Source organism: Sphaeramia orbicularis, chromosome 19, assembly GCF_902148855.1.
Source record: "Sphaeramia orbicularis chromosome 19, fSphaOr1.1, whole genome shotgun sequence".
In the NCBI taxonomy this organism is placed as follows: domain Eukaryota; kingdom Metazoa; phylum Chordata; class Actinopteri; order Kurtiformes; family Apogonidae; genus Sphaeramia; species Sphaeramia orbicularis.
The window spans coordinates 39,564,994-39,584,931 of record NC_043975.1 but is presented as its reverse complement, the minus strand read 5'-3'; the positions used below and the strand labels follow the sequence as shown (position 1 = coordinate 39,584,931).

The 19,938-nt window shown below is 39.9% G+C and overlaps 1 protein-coding gene across 7 annotated transcripts in view; it reads right to left on the bottom strand.

Moving 5' to 3' along the window:
- kctd17 (potassium channel tetramerization domain containing 17) overlaps positions 1-8,787 on the bottom strand; it is a 62,141-nt gene extending 53,354 nt beyond the window's left edge. For 6 of the 7 annotated variants that reach the window (XM_030122051.1, XM_030122055.1, XM_030122056.1 and 3 more), the window contains exon 1: positions 8,307-8,787. In XM_030122051.1, coding sequence (XP_029977911.1) covers positions 8,307-8,672 — 366 coding nt within the window. In that variant the 5' untranslated portion in view covers positions 8,673-8,787. The remainder of the gene's footprint in view (positions 1-8,306) is intronic. The other variant, XM_030122053.1, reaches the window with a different exon arrangement.
- Between the last annotated feature and the right edge of the window lie 11,151 nt (positions 8,788-19,938).

Here is a 19,938-nt window from a genome sequence, read left to right as displayed (position 1 = left end):
CTAGGGGTGGGCAATATTGGCAAAAAAAAAAATCTTGATATTTTTTTTTAAATGTCCCAGAAATAATCGCATGACATCCTTTAAAATGTGAATTTCTTTCTTTCTTTTTTTTTTTTTTTTAACAAAAAATGCTGTAAAATTCTACTTGCTTACCAGGACATCTATGGATAGACAGTATTTCAGAACAGCCCTTGTTTTTTTTTTTTTAAAGTGCTTCATACATCTTCTGCAAAACATGCACACAAACATACATTACGCTTTGCTGAATGACTCGGCAAGGGTTTGCGGAGTGTGTTGTGCAGATTTACTCATCTTTTCTGTAGCTGTATTCATGCTTGTAGAGTTGTGAAGTTTTAATATTCCTCCTACTCTTCTGTATGTTTTGTTTGCAAGTGGTGGAACAGATTTGTTGAACTACTCTTCACGGGGATTGTTTTTTGGCATATCTTGCATATAATGTCATTTTGATGGATGTCAGTCTTGTCAAGAACGAACCATTTCCAGGCTAGTAATGTGGACCCACGTCTCGCTATTAAATCATTCGTTGAGACGGGAGACTCCTGTGTATTTCCTCCGTGTGAGACGTTGTGGTGTTTTGGTTGCCACAGAGTCACCACAAGACTAAATCCTGTCCACTGATTGGCTTTTGAGGCACACATTCGGCCAATGAGGACTTTCATGCACCTCTCCTGTACTGTCTATGCACCGTCTGTTTGTTTTCTTTTTGAGACAGTATGAATCCTCGATAATGTAAAATTGCACATCGTCAAATCAACATTTGCAATATTATCGTAGGAGATATACAGTCGTCCTCAAAATTATTCATACCCCTGCCATTTTTTGTAACTTTTTGTTTTTGTGATGAAATGAATGAGTTTTGTCAAGTTTGTTTGTGACTTATATGTGATACACAAGTGAGGAAAGAAGAACAAATGATACTTGGAAAAATACTTTATTTCAGGAGTATTTTATTAGAGGATTTCTAAAAAAATGCCATGTTCAAAATTATTCATACCCTAGGTTTATTAAGTCCCAAGTCTTTTCTTAATAGTCAATAGAGTAGCCTTTTTTCTTGATAATGGTTCCTGTAAGTGTCCACAGGTTCTCTTCTGTCTCCTGTGGGGTTTTGGTCCACTCTTCCAGGACCAAAGCCTCCAGCTGGGTCCGGTTGGATGGTTTCCTACCCATCACGCTAGTCTTTGGCTCCCTCCACAGATTCTCTATATGATTTAGGTCAGAGCTTTGACTGGGTCATGTCCTTGAACCACTACTGCACTACCTTGATGGTATGCTTGGGGTCAGTGTCCTGCTGGGACGTCCAGTCAGGACCAATCTAGAGTTTCTCAGCAGACACTTCCACATTGTCATCCAGGATGTTGATATAATCCTCCTTTTTCATGATGCCCTGTATCTTGATGAGGTTCTCGGTGCCACTTGCAGAAAAGCAACCCCATAGCATTATGTTGCCACCACCATGCTTGATGGTTGGGGCTGTGTTCAGCTTGCGTTCTTCTCCTTGCTTCCTTCAGATGCAGTCAACATCCATGTGGCCAAACAACTCCATCTTTGTTTCATCAAATCACTGGATTGATGACCAAAAGCTTGGATCTTGGTTAAGAAGAGTTCTAGGAAATGCCAGATGAGCCTCCTGATGTTTCATCCTGAGTCATGTCATCTTCCTGTGTCTGCATCCATGGAGAACTCCTTTGTGCAATACTGGCTGAATGGTTGTCTGTGATACCTTCATACCTCGGTTATTTTGGTGGCAACATAATGCTATGGTTATAACCTATAATGCTAGGATGCTTCTCTGCTAGTGGCACTGGAAACCCCATGAAGTTACAAGGCATCATGAATTTAACATAATTATAACAACGTCCTGGATGACAGCGTGAAAGTGCTGAGAAACTCTAGACTGGTCCTGATTGGACGTCCCAGCAGGACACTGACCCCAAGCATACCACCAAGGTAGTGCAGTAGTGGTTCAAGGACATGACCCAGTCAAAGTCCTAACCTAAATCATTTAGAGGATCTGTGGAGGGAGCTAAAGACCAGAGTGATGGGTAGGAGACCATCCAACCGGACCCAGCTGGAGGCTTCGGTCCAGGAAGAGTGGACCAAAACCCCACAGGAGACAGAAGAGAACTTATGGACACTTACAGGAACCATTATCAAGAAAAAAGGCTACTCTATTGACTATTAAGAAAAGACTTCGGACTTAATAAACCTAGGGTATGAATAATTTTGAACATGGTGTTTTTTAGAAATCCTCTAATAAAATACTCCTGAAATAAAGTATTTCTCCAAGTATCATTTGTTCTTCTTTCCTCACTTGTGTATCACATATAAGACACAAACAAACTTGACAAAACTCATTCATTTCATCACAAAAACAAAAAGTTACAAAAAATGGCAGGGGTATGAATAATTTTGAGGACAACTGTATATCACCCACCTCTAGTTGGCTCTTATTTTTACTTAGCTGAATATGGTTCAATATAATCAATCATAAGCTGTGCTCATGTTCACTTCTTCACAAGACAGAACTGTACAGGATCTACCACTTATCTCCTAAAGAATATGAGAGTTGAAAAAGAGCCGTCCAAAAGCAAATGAGAGCAGTCATGTCCACTTCTTATCAAGAGTCTAAGACTGCATCAAACCCCTAAAAGTCACTTTTCAATACGATTCATATATGTCCAGTACTAATTCTAAAACAGCATTTTACTTAATTCTGAGAGAACACGTTTCATTCATCATGTCTGCAAAAGAACCATGAAGTGAGAATCCTTAAGAGGGGAATGTGATCTGGTGACTCCCACTGTCTGGAGCAACACAATATCTACCATAGTGTTTCCAAGACTTCACTTGTTTTACAATCTGAAAAAAATAAACTGCACAAAGTGGCATCTGTGCCTTTAGAAAACAGTACATTCATGAATGAGACTGATCTTGTTTCCTGGTTAACTGTGTAACCAATCTGATCTATCATTCATGCTTGTGTGCACTCACAGCTGTGTGTACTGATTCATGCTTCTGAACTTAAACTCACTGTATAAAAACACTGACTTCAGTACTTTCTAGAGCTGCAATCATTGATAGATTAGTTGTCAATTATTAAATTATCTGCTATTTTGATAATCAATTAAGATGGCTAAGCAACTGCTTTCTCTGATGGAACCTTCTTCGATTTGTTTCTGGTTTCTTTATTCCTCTACAACAAGAGAATAGTTTGGTGTTGTGGTTCAAACAATGCATTTTAGGACATCATCATGGACTTTAGGTGAAACTAAACATTGTTTTCACCATATTCTGATATTTTATCAACTAAACAACAAACTGATCAATTGAGGATTAATTGACAAAGAATTTTGTCATTAGACGCAGCCTGAGTGCTTTTATAGGTTAAGTGCAATTATTATTGATACACACAAGACAGTATTTCATATACACACTGATTTTCAAACCAAACTGCATTAAGTTGCCTCTGACTCAACCTGCTTGCTCTACATGCATCTCACGTCCTGTCTGATGAATATTTCTGCTGCAACAATTCCTTCTGGCAGCAACTGATATTTTGGTCTTGACTTTGAACATCAGTATTGCTGTATATAATACAAAGGATTGGGCTTTTGTGTGTGTGGTGAGGGAAACAACATAATGACGTACACAAGAGAATAGCAGACAGTGCATGTCTCCTTTATCAACCAGCAGAACCCCTTGTAATGACATAAAAAGGTTTTAGCACCATGCTTTCCTGTACAAATACTAAATATTGCTTCAGACAGGCTGACAAAAAGCAGTTCTGCCACACCATGGCAGCTCGTTCAAAGTCATAGCTCTAAGAGGATTCAGAGCTTTGCCTACTGCTATGTTCCCATTTATAGGATGCCAGAATAAAACTAAATAAAACATTTGATTTAAGTCTCTCATATGCTATTCATGTAAGAGTTTGTGATAGGTAGCTGGGGAGTGAAGATGAATGTGCGATATGCATTCAGAGTGAGTCAGTTGTTGAGAGTGAGGATGAGAGAGGACGCAATGAGGGGAATCAACGGAGGTGTTTGTGTGTGTAGTAGAGAGCGATTCAGTGTGACCGTGTGTGTCTTCAGGCGATGCAGAGGGAGCTCCTGTAAGGTCGCAACTGAAGGTCACAAGGGAATATTCTTTCCACAGAGCCTAGTGCTGCAGCAGGGTAACAGTCAGCACCGCTGTTGTGAAAAACCTCCCAACTCCACTTCTGGTGGGTTTAATCTGCACAGTTTAAGAAACATCTGTTCCTCTACTGAGGATTCTGCAGACCAGACGTGCATTTCCATGAGCTTGAACTGTGGTTAGTATCACTGGGTGCATTACTGTTTTATGCATTACCATACTGTGTTCATCATAACTTTTCAGCATACTGTAATTCATGTTATATGACTGTAATCAGGCTTAGAGAAAGGAGCCCATAACAGAAGACTTTATGTCATTGGTCTGAGAATGTTGTTCTTAATTGATGTCCTACAAATGCACTGTTTCCCATTTCTTAACAGACCAACCACCATCGTTTATTTTGCTGAGCCACATCACCACAAACTTTACTGTCTACAGACAAGACTCACTCTAAACAGTGAGACGTCTCATCTCTAAAGCAGAGTGTTTCCACAGTTTTTTCTAACTCTTTGTTGGCCTGTCCCAAGTTTTTGAAAACATATTGCTGCTATCAAATACAAAATATGTTTATGTTGTAAAATAAGGATTATTTATTATATGTGAAAATCTTAGTCATCTTAGTATTCTAATTTTATTTACATTTTACACAACATCCCCACTTTTTAGAACTGGAGTTGTAATTCTGACCACTGAGTGGAGCATCTCTTCATTCTAATACTATCTATGCTTCAGTTGTAAGCTTCACACCAGCACCTCTCTGCAGTGTGAAAGGTTCGTTAAATCAACATAAAGGAAATCCACACATAACATTATAAACTGTACAGTAAGCATGACTGTGAGAGTACAATATAGAATATGGTTAGACTAATATCTTAAACAATGTCATAATAAAGTAACTGAGAGTTTCCCAATATACCTTTCACTGTCAGCAGTAAAACTCCTTAAATGCTAACAGATTCCAGGCTAAGCTTGTGAGCACAACAACAATAATATAAGAAGTAACCCATTCTTCAGCACTGTCTTTTCCTTAGCAACCACTCACTCAGTCAGTTTTAGAATATTTGTTGTTTATTTCACAATATTGACTTACAGTTATGTCCAGCTAACCGTACATCCCTTAATTGGCAAAATCCATCTACATTACAATAAAACCCAAAAGTAACAGGAACTTGTAAAAATGAACCTAAAGGGTAGTCCGACAATAATGCAGTAAAAAACATTAATATCAGCCAAGCTTTTCATAGACGGGGTGAACTTCACAATTGCACTGCCCTCAGGATAAATTTCAAGCTTGCAATTCTTCTCCACAACATGTCAGTTGCAACTTCATATGAAGCTACACATATGACACACTTGCATAAGTCTGTGCTTGTCTAGAGGACAGTGCTTAAGACAGAGAGAGACCTGCATTTTGAAAAAAATTAATTATCTCAGTGTTAACTGCGTACTACTTCTTTAACAGTACTGTGGATCCTAATATAACTTTTAGCTGAGACTGCTAATTAATTTTGTGTAATTTCTTTTCAATTGCCTTTATTATTTCACATTAAACAGCTAGTTAAGCATCATGTGGCATTACTGCTTCTTAGACCTTTAAGACACTCACCATACCATTGCGATGTCTGATAGTAAACTGTCAAGGCACCTTTCCATAGTATTGCCACTCATCACTTATTTTCTTACAGTTGCTGAATACACTGACATTTTTGAGATGTGAGATTTTCACCTACCAGCAGCAAAACGTCAACTTACAGTAGACCGCAGGCTAAGAGCATGCCCATTCTGTCCCTGTGTGACCAATATCAAAGGCAGCAGCAAAATAGAAATCTGAATCATTCATGAGTCTCGTCAGCCTTATGGTGTGTTCAGCCTGCATGTGACTAAGACACATGCAATACATCTCTCTCTCTGTCTCCCTCTCTAAGATGCCAGCTGTAATGTTCCTCACTGTGCAGCACCCTGCATAAGAGCAGGCACGTGTTCACCCATCTGACTCAAGCTACATCCACTCTACAAAATTTTATATATATATATATATATATATATATATATATATATATATATATATATATGTACACACACACATATATATGTACACACACACACACACACACACACACATATATATATATATATATATATATATCCATCCATCCATCCATCCATTATCTTCCGCTTCTTCTGGGGCCGGGTCATGGGGGTAACAGTCTAAGCAGGGACACCCAGACTTCCCTCTCCCCAGACACTTCCTCCAGCTCTTCCGGGGGGACCCCGAGGCGTTCCCAGGCCAGCCGAGAGACATAGTCTCTCCAACGTGTCCTGGGTCTTCCCCAAGGTCTCCTCCCGGTGGGACATGCCCGGAACACCTCCCCAGGGAGGCGTCCAGGAGGCATCCGAAACAGATGGCCGAGCCACCTCAGCTGGCCCCTCTCGACGCGGAGGAGCAGTGGCTCTACTCCGAGCTCCTCCCTGGTGACTGAGCTCCTCACCCTATCCCTAAGGGTGCACCCAGCCACCCTGTGGAGGAAACTCATTTCGACCGCTTGTATCCGGGATCTTGTCCTTTCGGTCATGACCCAAAGCTGATGACGATAGGTGAGGGTAGGAACGTAGATTGACCAGTAAATCGAGAGTTTCGCCTCTCAGCTCAGCTCCTTCTTTACAACAACCGACCGGTACAGCGACTGCATCTCTGCAGATGCTGCACCGATCCGTCTGTCAGTCTCACGCTCCATCCTTCCCTCTCTCGGGAACAAGACCCCAAGATACTTAAACTCCTCCACTTCGGGCAAAGATTCCCCACCGACCCGGAGAGGGCAGACCACCTTTTTCCGGTCAAGAACCATGGCCTCGGATTTGGAGGTGCTGATCCTCATCCTGCTCGCTTCACACTCGGCTGCAAACCGCCCCAGGGCACGCTGAAGGTCCAGGTTCAGTGAGGCCAACAGGACAACGTCATCTGCAAAAAGCAGAGATGAAATCCTGTGGTCCCCAAACCGGACCCCCTCCGGCCCTTGGCTGCGCCTAGAAATTCTGTCCATAAAGATGATGAACAGAACCGGTGACAAAGGGCAGCCCTGCCGGAGTCCAACATGCACCTGGAACAGGTCTGACTTACTGCCGGCAATGCGAACCAGGCTCCTGCTTCGGTCATACAAGGACCGGACTGCCATTATATATATATATATATATATATATATATATATATATAAACTAGTTATTAGCCATCAGTGTGCATGTTCTGGAGTTGCAGGCATGTACGTTCAGGAGGACACTGTAAAAAACTCATGTGATACCTACAGCTATAAACAGACAATAGTGCAAGTAAGTTACAATCAGTGTTGGTAAGTATCTAGTTACCGGCAATGAAATGTACCCAAATGAAATAATGTGTGTAAATATAAATGGAATGTAACGCTGCCCACACTAAGGCAAGTGAAAATGTAACTGGACAAAAACGTTTTTCAGTGCTAGAAATTTAATATTTCCATTCTGTAACAAAAAATCAAAATATGACAAGCAAATGTGACTGTGCAGTGTTGGTTTAAACATGTGTTTCAGGATTTTCCTCCCGTTTCAAACATAAAAAAACTGAAAAGGAAATGAAAAAAACTAATTAAATATGCCACATTATTTCAGTTAAGTAAATAAACTGGTTAAATTACCTCTTCCTTTTAAACAGGGTCGGTAATATCTATTAAATTTATAAGTAAGTAAAGAACCACTCTTAAAACTGGTTATTATCATCTAATCATTCGGTCTTTCATTTTATAACAACTAGACTCTCTTTGAAGCCACAATGTGCACACACATTGGTATAAATCCTTTTCGTTAGGTTACAGGAAATAAACACTGGAAACAACAGCAATGTCTATCAAAACACGGGGATGCAACAAAAGTAGGCTGTGTGTGAGCACTAACTGCTTGTGCATAACTGTATTGTACTGCCTTAAGGCTTGTGTTTGGGAGTGTTTGGAATATTAAACACATCAGCTCCCTGTAATCAACTTTAAATGTGAGTGGAAGTATTTAAGACATAACCACCAATGTGTAAGATAAGAGCTATAAACATACGTTACGCTGCTGTAACAAGGTTATACCGTGTATTTTTCCGAGTTGCCCGGGGACCGGAGTGTCCTGTCGGGACTCACCGTGTCGGAGTGCAGGTCCTGTTGCTGGCAGAGCCGGTACAGAAAAGAAGTTTGCTCTTTTAAGAGGGTCTGTCGCGTCGTGAGGAACACGGTACCGCCGACGTTCAGGCGAACCCACTTCCCGTTATTCCCCCCGGTGGGGTTTATGACGGAGCAGTTGCCGACGCTTTGCGTCGCCGTTCCGCCCGGTTCGGTCGTGCTAGCGGGGGCTGAGGTCGCGGTCTCTCCCGCCTCGCTGTCTTTGTTGTTATTATTATTATTGTTGTTGTTGTTGTTGTTGTTACTGTTGTGGTGGTGGCAGCCGTGGTGCGTGGCCAGTGCAGCGACATCCGCCAGTTCCCGCTGGTCGTCCGCTGTCGTTGCCATTTGGAGCCAGCCGCTAGACACAAAGGGAAGACGAGCGAGGGCGTCCGTCCGTGTCCGCTGTTTCCTCCAGTTGCTTCTGCGGTCACTCTTTCCAACCGAGCACGCGCCGCCTGCAACGCACAGCCCTAGACACTAGACATAGTGTATCCGGAATACTCTATCAAAATAAAAGCTGCACCACCTCAACGAGACTCTAACATATTGCGTAAGGGCAGGGGTCACCAACCCTAGTCCTCGAGAGCCACTATCCTGCATAGTAGCTCTCGAGGACCAAGGTTGGTAACTCACGATACAGGGTATATGCAAGGACATGCACAGGATTATAGAGGGGCAAGGGCTCAAAGTCAGAAAAGGGCAGTATGTGTGCGCCAAATTTTTTTCAGGCCGTAATAACACATTATGTGGCTTAATGTTAAATTAATAAAGTAGCCATAGATAGCTAACAACATAGCTGCCTGTGTAGCTGTGAGTGATATGTAATTGCTGTTTCGTCTGTGTCAACAAATTATTGTGAGAATGTATCATAGTACTGAGGTTTGGAAGACATGCAATTCAGCTGCAATTCTAAAAAGCCATAAAACTTTGGCTTATTATCAGTCTATTTATTGTTGAAGATAAAGAATGTAACACATGAACATTGAATAGTGAAACATTGAACACTGACAAAAATACAGAAATACTACAAAAACAGTTACTGTTTAGTCTGTAGAGAAAGCCTGCATGCTTACAGGACTGCAGTCAACATGTTGATCTCAATGATTAGGCCCGAGTCGAGTAAAGTCGGCGCAGGGCCTATTGAGTCTGCAGTGGGCGCATGGGGACGAAATCACCAGTGACACGGTTGTCTTTCGCCACTGTCGCCACTCTCACACATTCACATTCACGGCACTGAGACCTTTCTGTAGATGTACATGACATGCACAAACCACATATTTAGACCTGCTTGGAATGAATGGGAGTCAATGGGACACGCCCAGTTGGGGTCAGTCATGTGTGTAAGTGCACGACACATGACATCTGACCCCACAGACATGTGGGGGACCTGAGAGCTTTCAAATAAGGCCAAATATGTGGTTGCCATAGACACGGCTATATTGTTCTTGCTCAGATATTTATTTATTTATTTATTTATTTATTTATTTTTCTTCTCCTGCTCTTTGAGCTCAAATTTGACCCCCTGAACATTTACGAAAACTCACCAAATTTTGCCCAAAATTCAGAAGTGTGTGAAATTGAATTTACATGTAGGTTTCGTAGATGTCGGTAAAGAAATGTTGTGGCAGCGCCCCCTTGAAAAGTGGAAATACATTATGCCAATGGGAGCATGTCCAATGTAAAGTTTGTCGCAGAGCCACGAAAATCGGTACAGAGATTCATCATGAGGAGACAAACAAAAAATATTATTATGGCCACTCCCCTAAACCAACCCTTAGTCGGCCAAATTGGATTGAAATTTCCAAAATGCTGAGTCAGCGTTTTCGCTGACGTCATATTTTAACTATCTCCTCCTTGGGCGTTTGGCTGAATGAGCTCAGAATCGATGTACAGTATCTAGAGAAGTGGGGCATCAAAACTTAGCCGAATTTTTTGGATCAGTTATACCGTTTTTGTGCAAGGAGATCGCAAATTTGCAAAGTTTTTTCAGAAATTTGCCTTTACAAATCTTGCATCATTTTGGTCATACAATCACCGATTTGGCTCAAATTTGAATCACTTGTCAATCTCCCAGGCCTACAGCCATTTATTGGGAGAAATTAAAATTTTGCACTATAGTGCCCCCTACAAAGTTACCTTTACAAAAATTGCTTCAGCTCAGACTTACAAACACCGATTTGGCTCAAATTTGAGTCGCTTGTCAGTCTCCCAGGCCTACACCTATTTGTCAGAAGACATTGAAAATTCACACAATAGCGCCCCCTACAATTCACCTTTACGAAAATTGCATCAGTTCGGACATACAATCACCGATTTGGCTCAAATTTGAGTTGCTTGTCAATCTCCCAGGCCTACACCCATTTATTGGAAGAAATTTTAATTTTGCGCTACAGCGCCCCCTACAAAGTTATCTTTACAAAAATTGCTTCAGCTCGGACATTAGAACACCAATTTGGCTCAAATTTGAGTCAGTGGTCTATCTCCCAGGCCTACACCCATTCATCTGAAAAATTTGTAATTTGGCTACATAGCGCCCCCTACAAATTTAATTTAACTAAAAGTGGTTCAGTTTGGACATACGATCACCTATTTGGCTCAAATTTGAATCAGTTGTCAGTCTCCCAGGCCTACACCCATTTGTCAGAAGACATTGAAAATTCACACAATAGCGCCCCCTACAATTTACCTTTGCAAAAATTGCATCAGTTTGGACATACAAACACCGATTTGGCTCAAATTTGACTGAGTGGTACATCTCCCAGGCCTACACCTATTCAATGGAACAAATTGAATTTTGGCTGCATAGCGCCCCCTACAGATTTACTTATACAAAAATGTCTTTAGTCCGTACATATGAACACTGATTTACCTCAAATTTGAGTCAATTGTCAACCTCCCAGGCCTACACCCATTCATCAGAAGACATTAAAATTTGGTGCTAGAGTGCCACCTGCTGAACGATGGACATGCTTGTACTGGACGTGCCCGTGGGGAGGGCCTTTAGATGCCGCTTGCGGCTTTAATTTGTCGTTGATGTAGCATAGCTAACATAGCTGAGACCTCTATTAGCTAGACAGTAAGCTAGAACAATTTCCCAACTTCCCAAAACAGAGTCATAACTTCCCAACTGGTAGGCTAAGGCTAATATATTTTCCCCAAGGTGCACATTAATGCAGCTTTCATTTAAAAAAAAAAAAGGACAGGCTACACATCCAAAAATGCTACAAAACCAAAAAATTATTTCTGTGACTGCTGTTTAAGTTTGCTTTTCCTACCATAGAAACATTCACAGTAGCAAAGTCACAATAAATTCTATCTAGAAACAAATGTAAATTGTCAGTAAAATCAAGTGGAGTCAATGATTCCTCCTGTTTCTGCTGTCCTCAATACATTCAAGTAATGCTAGAGGGGGAGTTTGGCTTTCTAACTCACAAAGGTTGAAGTCACTCCACTGTCACGTGTCATCTGTGCAATAACTACAAATGGAGTGTAGATGCAGCCATGGCTTGTATCTCTCTCACTTTCTCTCTCCCTCTCTCTCTCTCTGGACATGCATGTGAGCAGGAGCAGCCCTGCCCCTCAGTGAGAGACAACAGAGAGAGACAGAGAGGCTGCTTTAGGGTGTTTTCACACAGCGTACCTGAGTCCGAACTGTACTTGGATATGTTTGCACCTGTCCCGCAAATGTTGTGTTCACAAGCACATACTGCAGCCTGTGCCCAAGTACGAGTGGGTGTTACAGGGCTGAAACAGTAGGTGGGGGTGTGGAAGGGATTCTGTCGCTATCTAATAAATGCGGGAGTCAGAAGAAGACAAACCCTACATAATCGACTGAGCGACTATTCTGGTCATTTGTCTACAATGGCAGCAATACTTGTCTATCTGGTAACCTGTTTGAGGCAAAGTGAAGTAGAGCGACCTTGAGCGTCCCTGATATATCACTGAGTGGTTTGGTCAGTAAGGCAAGCCCATGCCCCATGGGTCTGAGGCTTTTTCAGGAGACAACAGGAGCGTCGTGTATGGTCTTATGGTGATTAGGTCACTTCCACTGTCGAAGTGGTGATTAGGTTACTTCCTGTCTCAGGCATGGATCGCTTTCACACAGCAACGTACTGTGCTGGGGTCCACGCAGTCTGTGCCCAGGACTACCATCTCAACTGGACTTGGGCACAGTACTCGAGCATGGAATATTTGCATTCACACTAATAAAATTACATGGACTTTAGGGTCAAACGTATGATACAGACATGGGTACACTGTGTGAAAGCGTCCTTAGACTCAACACAATACCGTGACATGCTATTACAAGGTAATGTGTACGATAGATAACCATGGTGTTTTTATCCCACTGTTTTCTTTTACTTCCCTATGCAGAACAGGAATTTATTTTTAAAAAAAATCAAAACAGCACTTTTTCTATGAGGCAAAAAGGGCAGGGGCTCAAGCTTACTTTGACCCTATGTGTGCACGCGCCTGGGTATATGGAGTATAATCTTAGTCTCAGATGCATATTTGTTATATGTACCATCCTAATCCCAGTCTTCTGTTTTAACATATTCTAGGTTTTCTCGTATCATTTTGTTATCTTATAATATCATATCTCAATATAATACCCTCTTTACTTTTTCTTTAACTGTCAAAGCACTTTGTACACTTTGTTTTGCAGGTGCTATATTAGCCTACATAGCATAGCCTACATATTACAGATAATGTCATGTACAAATATGATCTCAGAATATGATACACTGACAGACTGCAGTTCTATATTGCCTAAACCTGATTGAAAAATGTTTAGAACTAAAGCAGTGTTTTTCAACCTTGGGGTTCGGTAAATATAATTTGCCTAACAAGACCTTTTTTTGTTTTCTCCAATTACGATCATTTCTAAGCAGCACATTGAGCAAGAATACTGTGTTACCCAACCTCACGGAATTTGAAAAATTGTTGCATAATGGTGACCCATGTAAATTTATTTCTAAAGTGTACTCTGTTTTGATAAAAGAATGTCCTAAACCAAAGATTTATAAATCCAAAGAAAGGTGGGAATCAGACTTAAACATCACAATTGAAGACGCCCTCTGGTCCGATTTGTGTGAGAACAGCATATCAGCCACTATAAACTCAAAATATAGGCTTATCCATTACAACTTTCTGCATCAGTTATATCTGACTCCAGAAAAAATCCATAGGTCTAAACCTGAACTCTCTGATGTATGCTTCCGATGCGCAGTAGAAATTGGTTCATTTTTACATTGTACTTGGTTGTGTGTGAAAGTCAGAGATTTTTGGCTGGGCCTGTGTGATATTTTGTCTAATGTTACCAAGAGTTCAATACCCATGGATCCTGAAATCTGTCGAATTGGCAATTTTATGAAGATTAATGAACCACTAAACAAATATCAAACAAAATTCCTCGAAATAGCCTTGGCAGTAGCTAGAAAAATTATTGCTGCTACATGGAAGTCTGATTCTCCCATTCCTTTAACCAAATGGTACACAGAGATGAACAGTTGTGTCCCTTTAGAAAAAATAACATATAGCCTAAGAAAGTCATATAAAACTTTTGTTAGAATTTGGCAACCTTACTTAGACTATGTAGGTGCAATTGTAACTTAACTGGTCTTATTGTGTCATGCCATGTGTCCTTTTGAACAAAAAGTAAGAGCAGGAGTCTCCCTTTTTTTTTTTTTTTTTTGTTCTTTGAGTGAGCAGGGGAGGGGGGCAGTATTTGTTACATTTGTTTATTCCATTGTTCTTTTTCTTTATTTGTAAAATGAAAATCTGAAAACCAAAATAAAATATTTTTTTAAAAAAACCTTGGGGTTCGGACCCCACATGGGGTCGCCGGGAATTCAAATGGGGTCGCCTGAAATTTCTAGTTATTGATTAAAAAAAAAAAAAATTACTGATTAAAAAAAACCAAAAAAAAAACATATATATATATATATATATATATATATATATGGTGAGTTAACAGAGACAATCCCAATCCATAAAAGACATGACAAACTGAAACCGAAACTGAAGCACTGTGATACTGTTTATCTTTCAAATGTTCATTGTGGTTGGTTTAAGATGCTGCAGCTTTTTCATAATTCATAGTTTGAGTTATTGTTTGTTCAGTATTAATTGTCAGCCTTATCAATACAAGCTGGACTGACTGTACATATCCTGACCAAGGAAAATAAAATTCTCACTTTGTGCAGTAATCTCGACCTGGTTTTTCTGCCTCCGTCCATAATTATATATATTACATAGACTAAATGCTGTCTAAAACTACTTGCAACATAGTATGGCAAACTATTATGTGATTACAAACAAATTAATTTTAGCAAAACAAAAAGTCTCTGTTTTGAATGTCTGGGGTTGCCAAAAATTTGTTATGTTAAAATGGGGTCACAAGTCAAAAAAGGTTGGGAACCACTGAACTAAAGATTAAAACACCGCTGACAACAAAAGCATTTTTGTGATTGTTAAAATAAATATTCAACTTTTTGCATTATGGAATACCTTTCATATAGCCTGTGAAACATAGATGGTTAGTTCATAAACTGTATATTAGCTACACCAGGGGTGTCCAATCCTGTTCCTTGAGGGCCGGTATCCTGCATGTTTTAGATATTTTCTTGTTCCAGTCCACCTGACGGTCATTATCAGTCTTCTGCAGAGCTTGATGATAAGCTTATCATTTGAATCAGGTGTGTTGGAAGAGGGACACATGTAAAACATGCAGGATAACGGCCCTCGAGGACCAGGATTGGATACCCCTGAGCTACAATGCTTTCACAGTGCGGCATTAGTTGTTAGAAAATCACCATCAGCACGTTTGACTGTGTGACCTAGGTGAAGTGAACATTATAAAATCTGTGTGGGTGAGCAGTGTCTTAAGTCTCTGTTTTCTCAGTGAGGGTTTTATGGTGACGAAGGTGAGGCATGTGTGTAAGACCCTGAAGAATCATGAGGTTGAGGAATTGCCTTGAGAGCAAGAGACACAAGCCTCCCTGCATCCTGTGGCTGTTCATCTGCCATCTGGTAGTCTGCCACCTACAGTACCTAGTACCCACACAATGGCAGCTATATAGGGCACAGACCACAAAGGACAGAGATCAGCCAATTCATAAAGCTTCAAAACCAGACATTGTGCACTTCAATAATGAAATGTCATTTACTCTTGATGGATCAAATTAAAATTGATTTTCCTCATCCCAGAGGTGAAAGAAAACGGGATTCTCTCAGCTATTTTTGTTCACACTTAAACTAAATTGTCAGGCGGTAGTAAAGGGTAGGATTCAAGTGCATGGTGCTGAAGGGAGAAACTGATTTATTGTAAGACAAGCAAACAAAAGGGAACAAACAGAAAACCTGATGGGAGATGGCAGCAGTCAAAGTCGGGTGAGTAATGGGGATGGTGATGAAGTCCATGTTATGGCAAGATGTAGTGAACCAGGGGCAATTCTAGGATCAAAGGTTTAGGGGTGCTGAGCACCCAGAGTGCTGACTGGTCAGGCAAGAGAAATTACACTGTTTTGTACATTTTAATGCAATTTTGGACCATCGTTCCCACATTTGTGAAAGAAAAGCATAACATTTTTGGGGTATGAGAAACTCTGTGACTAAACCATCAAATTTGATAAAAGTTATTTAAATGCTGAGCCACAATAAAAGAAGAATGGATTGGAATCATTAAAAAAAAGGAGGCCTAACCCTAATTTCTAGTGGAAAACAATCTTCGATTTTGATACAGCAGCTCCTCATTGTATACATATACGAGAAAATGGGTTTAACTCCAGAGGAATATTACTGTCAGACCTACCAGATCTACTTCAAAACAGTGTCTGCACATGATAATACATTCACTTTACAGGATCTATCAGTATGTTATGGAAAAAATATTACTCTACTAATTCATCTTCAATAAAGAAGGATAAGTTCAAACGTTCAGTGTCAAAGAAATCCCTTTATTTGGAGCTCCATAGAAGAGATACCACTCAGACAAAAGACTGAGACAGTCTGAACCCAAAAATACAAATCACACGGTAGTCTTCTGTCTCCCATGAGAAAATTATGTGTTGAAAGTGTTTTGGTTAGTGTCAGGAACTTAGAGATAAGACCCCTGTGAGAAATGTTGGTTTGGCCTTCTACTCTGGACAGAACACAAAAGAGGACAAAACTGCTCTGTAATACACAGTGACATGAATATATCTGAAATAGAGTTAGAAGCCTATATGATATATGAAATATATGAAAATATATATGAATATATATGGATAAGTAATTTTGCCATTATAAGTGGAACATTTATAAATCTGCTGTATAAATGTACATAAACCAATATATATGTGGAATAACACTTTATCATATACCATCAAAACATCAGTAAACCAGCACTTTTGTCATTTGTTTTCCAATTAATCTGATTAAAATATGTAACATTTAGCACATTTAATCTCTGAGGCAGATAATTTCTAAAAAACTGTCGACCAGTGTAATTTTTAAGTGTCTCTGCTCGCCTCTCTCTCTTTGTGCTTTAACCAAAAGGCAAATAACCAAACAATGTGTTTTATATCCAATAAGAGATATAAACTGGTACATTTATTCAACTTACAACATCATTGTAATAGAATATTTATATATTGCTGTGGAAAATGAGGTTACACAAGTTGACCTTACACTCTTACCTGAATCTGGCTCTTTTTTTTTTCTTTTAAGAAAAAAACAAAACAATGTATGTACCTGTCTGCACACACACACACACACACACACATATATAAAATGTCAGCATTTTATTTAGAAGAAAACTGGTGATGTTTGACACTTGTAGTGTATTTTACTAATTTCAACCATTTTCCCATTGAAGGCTGGTACATGAAATTCTTTAACTTTTTCTGTTATATTATGGGGTCATATTACCACCAGAGAAGGCTCAAATGGATAGGATAACTGATTTAATGACCCATTTGCAGTGTCACTGTACCGGCCATGTGTACTTAGCATCCAGTCAGTTAGCCAGTCAGATAAAGACAGTAACGCCTTGTCTTTAATATGAACACATGCACATGACACAACAGCAGCTTCTTTCAGTCCAGTTCAAACAGAGGACAGAGGGTGACTGAACCACATGGAACATTTCCTAGCTAGAAAAAACATCAGCCAACTCCCACCTAACAGCATAAAATGTGATCTATGTTTTGATGCAGCAAAAATAGGGACTGGCAATGACAATGTGTTGGTATTAAGTGGTAGAAGTAAACAAATGTCCTGGTTTAAACCAGGTAGTTACACTATTGTACCCAACTCAGGTAGCACCTGTGCACTGCTCTATACAGGTGGAGGGGGGAGGGATGGCGTGGATCAAACCATTTTCAAGAAAAGATGGGTGGTGGGGGGGCTGTATTCTTGTGGTTTAAATATTACGTTTCAACCATGTACTGTATATGGTTTTGACATTTTTCTAGCATGTTAAGAATGGACATATAGTAAACAAGAAAAAAGAAAAATTTCAGCTGCCTTAAAATATTTTAGGGGTGCTGGGAATCAATTTAGAGGTGCTTCAGCACCCCCAAAAATGGGCTAAAAATGCCAGTGTGGTGAACAACGATCTGACGCTGCACAGCCCCAGAAAAGACCCTTAAATACAACTCCTAATGACAAGGAACTGTGGCTGTGCCACACCGAGCAGGTGGATGAGGAGTGAGTGATTGCTGAGGGAGGGATCAGCGGCCATGACATAAATAGACTAAAGGCTGTTTTTTTTTGGGGTTTTTTTTGTATTAACTTCAATACATTAAAAAAATATACATTTTTCTACCAAAAAAAAATATATATTTTTTTTTGGTAGAAAACAAAGAGTAAGAATTTTTCTTGAGACTTGACCAACTTTCAATGTAATAAAACCCAGCCACATTTTACCTACAGCTTCAGTAAATGAATAAATACAGAGGTCCCCATCTAAATTAATTTTTTGTGAAATTTCTACTAAATTTGATTATTGATATTGACAATTTATTTTTCTAGTTGAATTAATTTTGTTATATTACACATTTAATTTACATTAAAATTATATCATGGACTGCTTAAAAAATATTTAATTTTAAATTTTATTTTGCAACAGTAGATTTTCTCAATAATATTACCAATACTTTTTTTTTTTTTAAACACAGGATATTGAGTACAAACCTGTAACAGGTACAACCGGAACCCAGATGCAGACCGACACAGAGGTATGAGTTTGAAAAGCCTTTACTGAAGCTTAGCAGAAGCAACAGGAGTTCAATATTACAGTTCACAGTCTCAAACACAGTCTCAGAAAGCCGACAGGGGTAAGGCAAAGGGGGGCGTCAGGGACAGGCAGATAATCCAGCAACCGGAGAGACCGTAGAATCCAGAGGGGCAGTCACTGAAGACAGGGTCTAAGGCGGAAACAGGTCGGTACCAGGCGGCGGGCAGAGAGACGTGGTCTGGGACGAAGGGCAGGTCGGGCACCAGGGAAACGGACGAAGAGGCAGAACCAGGTAGATGGGACAGGCAGGGGATCAGGTGACAGGTTAGCAGAGCGGGTCAGGGACGACCAGGATCAGACACGGAGGATCAGGTGGGAACCACGCTGGACTGTTTCTCACGGGGTAGAAGGCAATCTGGCAACGACAGACAGCAAAGCAGTGAATATATACACACCCCTAATGAGACGCAGCTGCGCTCACCAGGTGAGTGGCATCAGGATAATTAGGAGGCGTGTCAGGGTAAAGGGGTCAGAGAGAGAGAAAGGAGAAGAGAAAACAGACAGAAATATGACACAAACCCTTTTTCTACCACTGTGAAGGATACAAAATCCTTTAAATCAAAATAATACAATAGTATCTCAAAATAATGAAAAATTTTCTTCTCATTATGTAAAGATATTAACACATATTTTGATTTGCAGGATCCTGGGATATTTGATAGGATAACCAGGATAATCTGCTAAATATTGTACTTTTGATCCATTTTGTTGGTGAGCTTTAGTTGGTGTTCACATAATAGTTTTTCATTCTCTTTCTGCCCTGTAAAAAATCAAATGTTTTTCCAAGGTTTCAAAAAACTCTTAGAGCTAGATGTAATAATTCTACTTTTCAATATTTAAAAAAATGACCTAAAAGTATTGTTAGATACATTTAGAATACAAACTTCTTATGTTACTGTATTTTATTGCTGAGATTTGAACTAAATTTATTGACAGCCATGGGCCGACGAGTCACCGTGAGTGTACATTACCACAACAGTGAGTAGTGACTCACTCTGCTGGTCTTCCATAAAAATAGAGGCATTTAAGGTCAATGTCTGAATGTGTAAGTAATATATAACAGTTTTTTTCTACCTCCTCTGTCTGTCCTTACCACTTTGTCTAGTCTAGTCAAATAAGAGTTATAACATACCAGGGAATCTATATCACTGCAGCTGATGCAAGATACTGTAATTTTATATGTCATAGCTGCATAACTATATGTGTTCTACACAAGGGGCCAAAGAAATTGGCTGTAAAAGGAAGCCAAATGTAGAGATGTATCTTAAAGTTTTAATTTCCTGAACTGCTCTCTAAAAATACTAGTACAAATATTTCTTCCAGGATTCATTT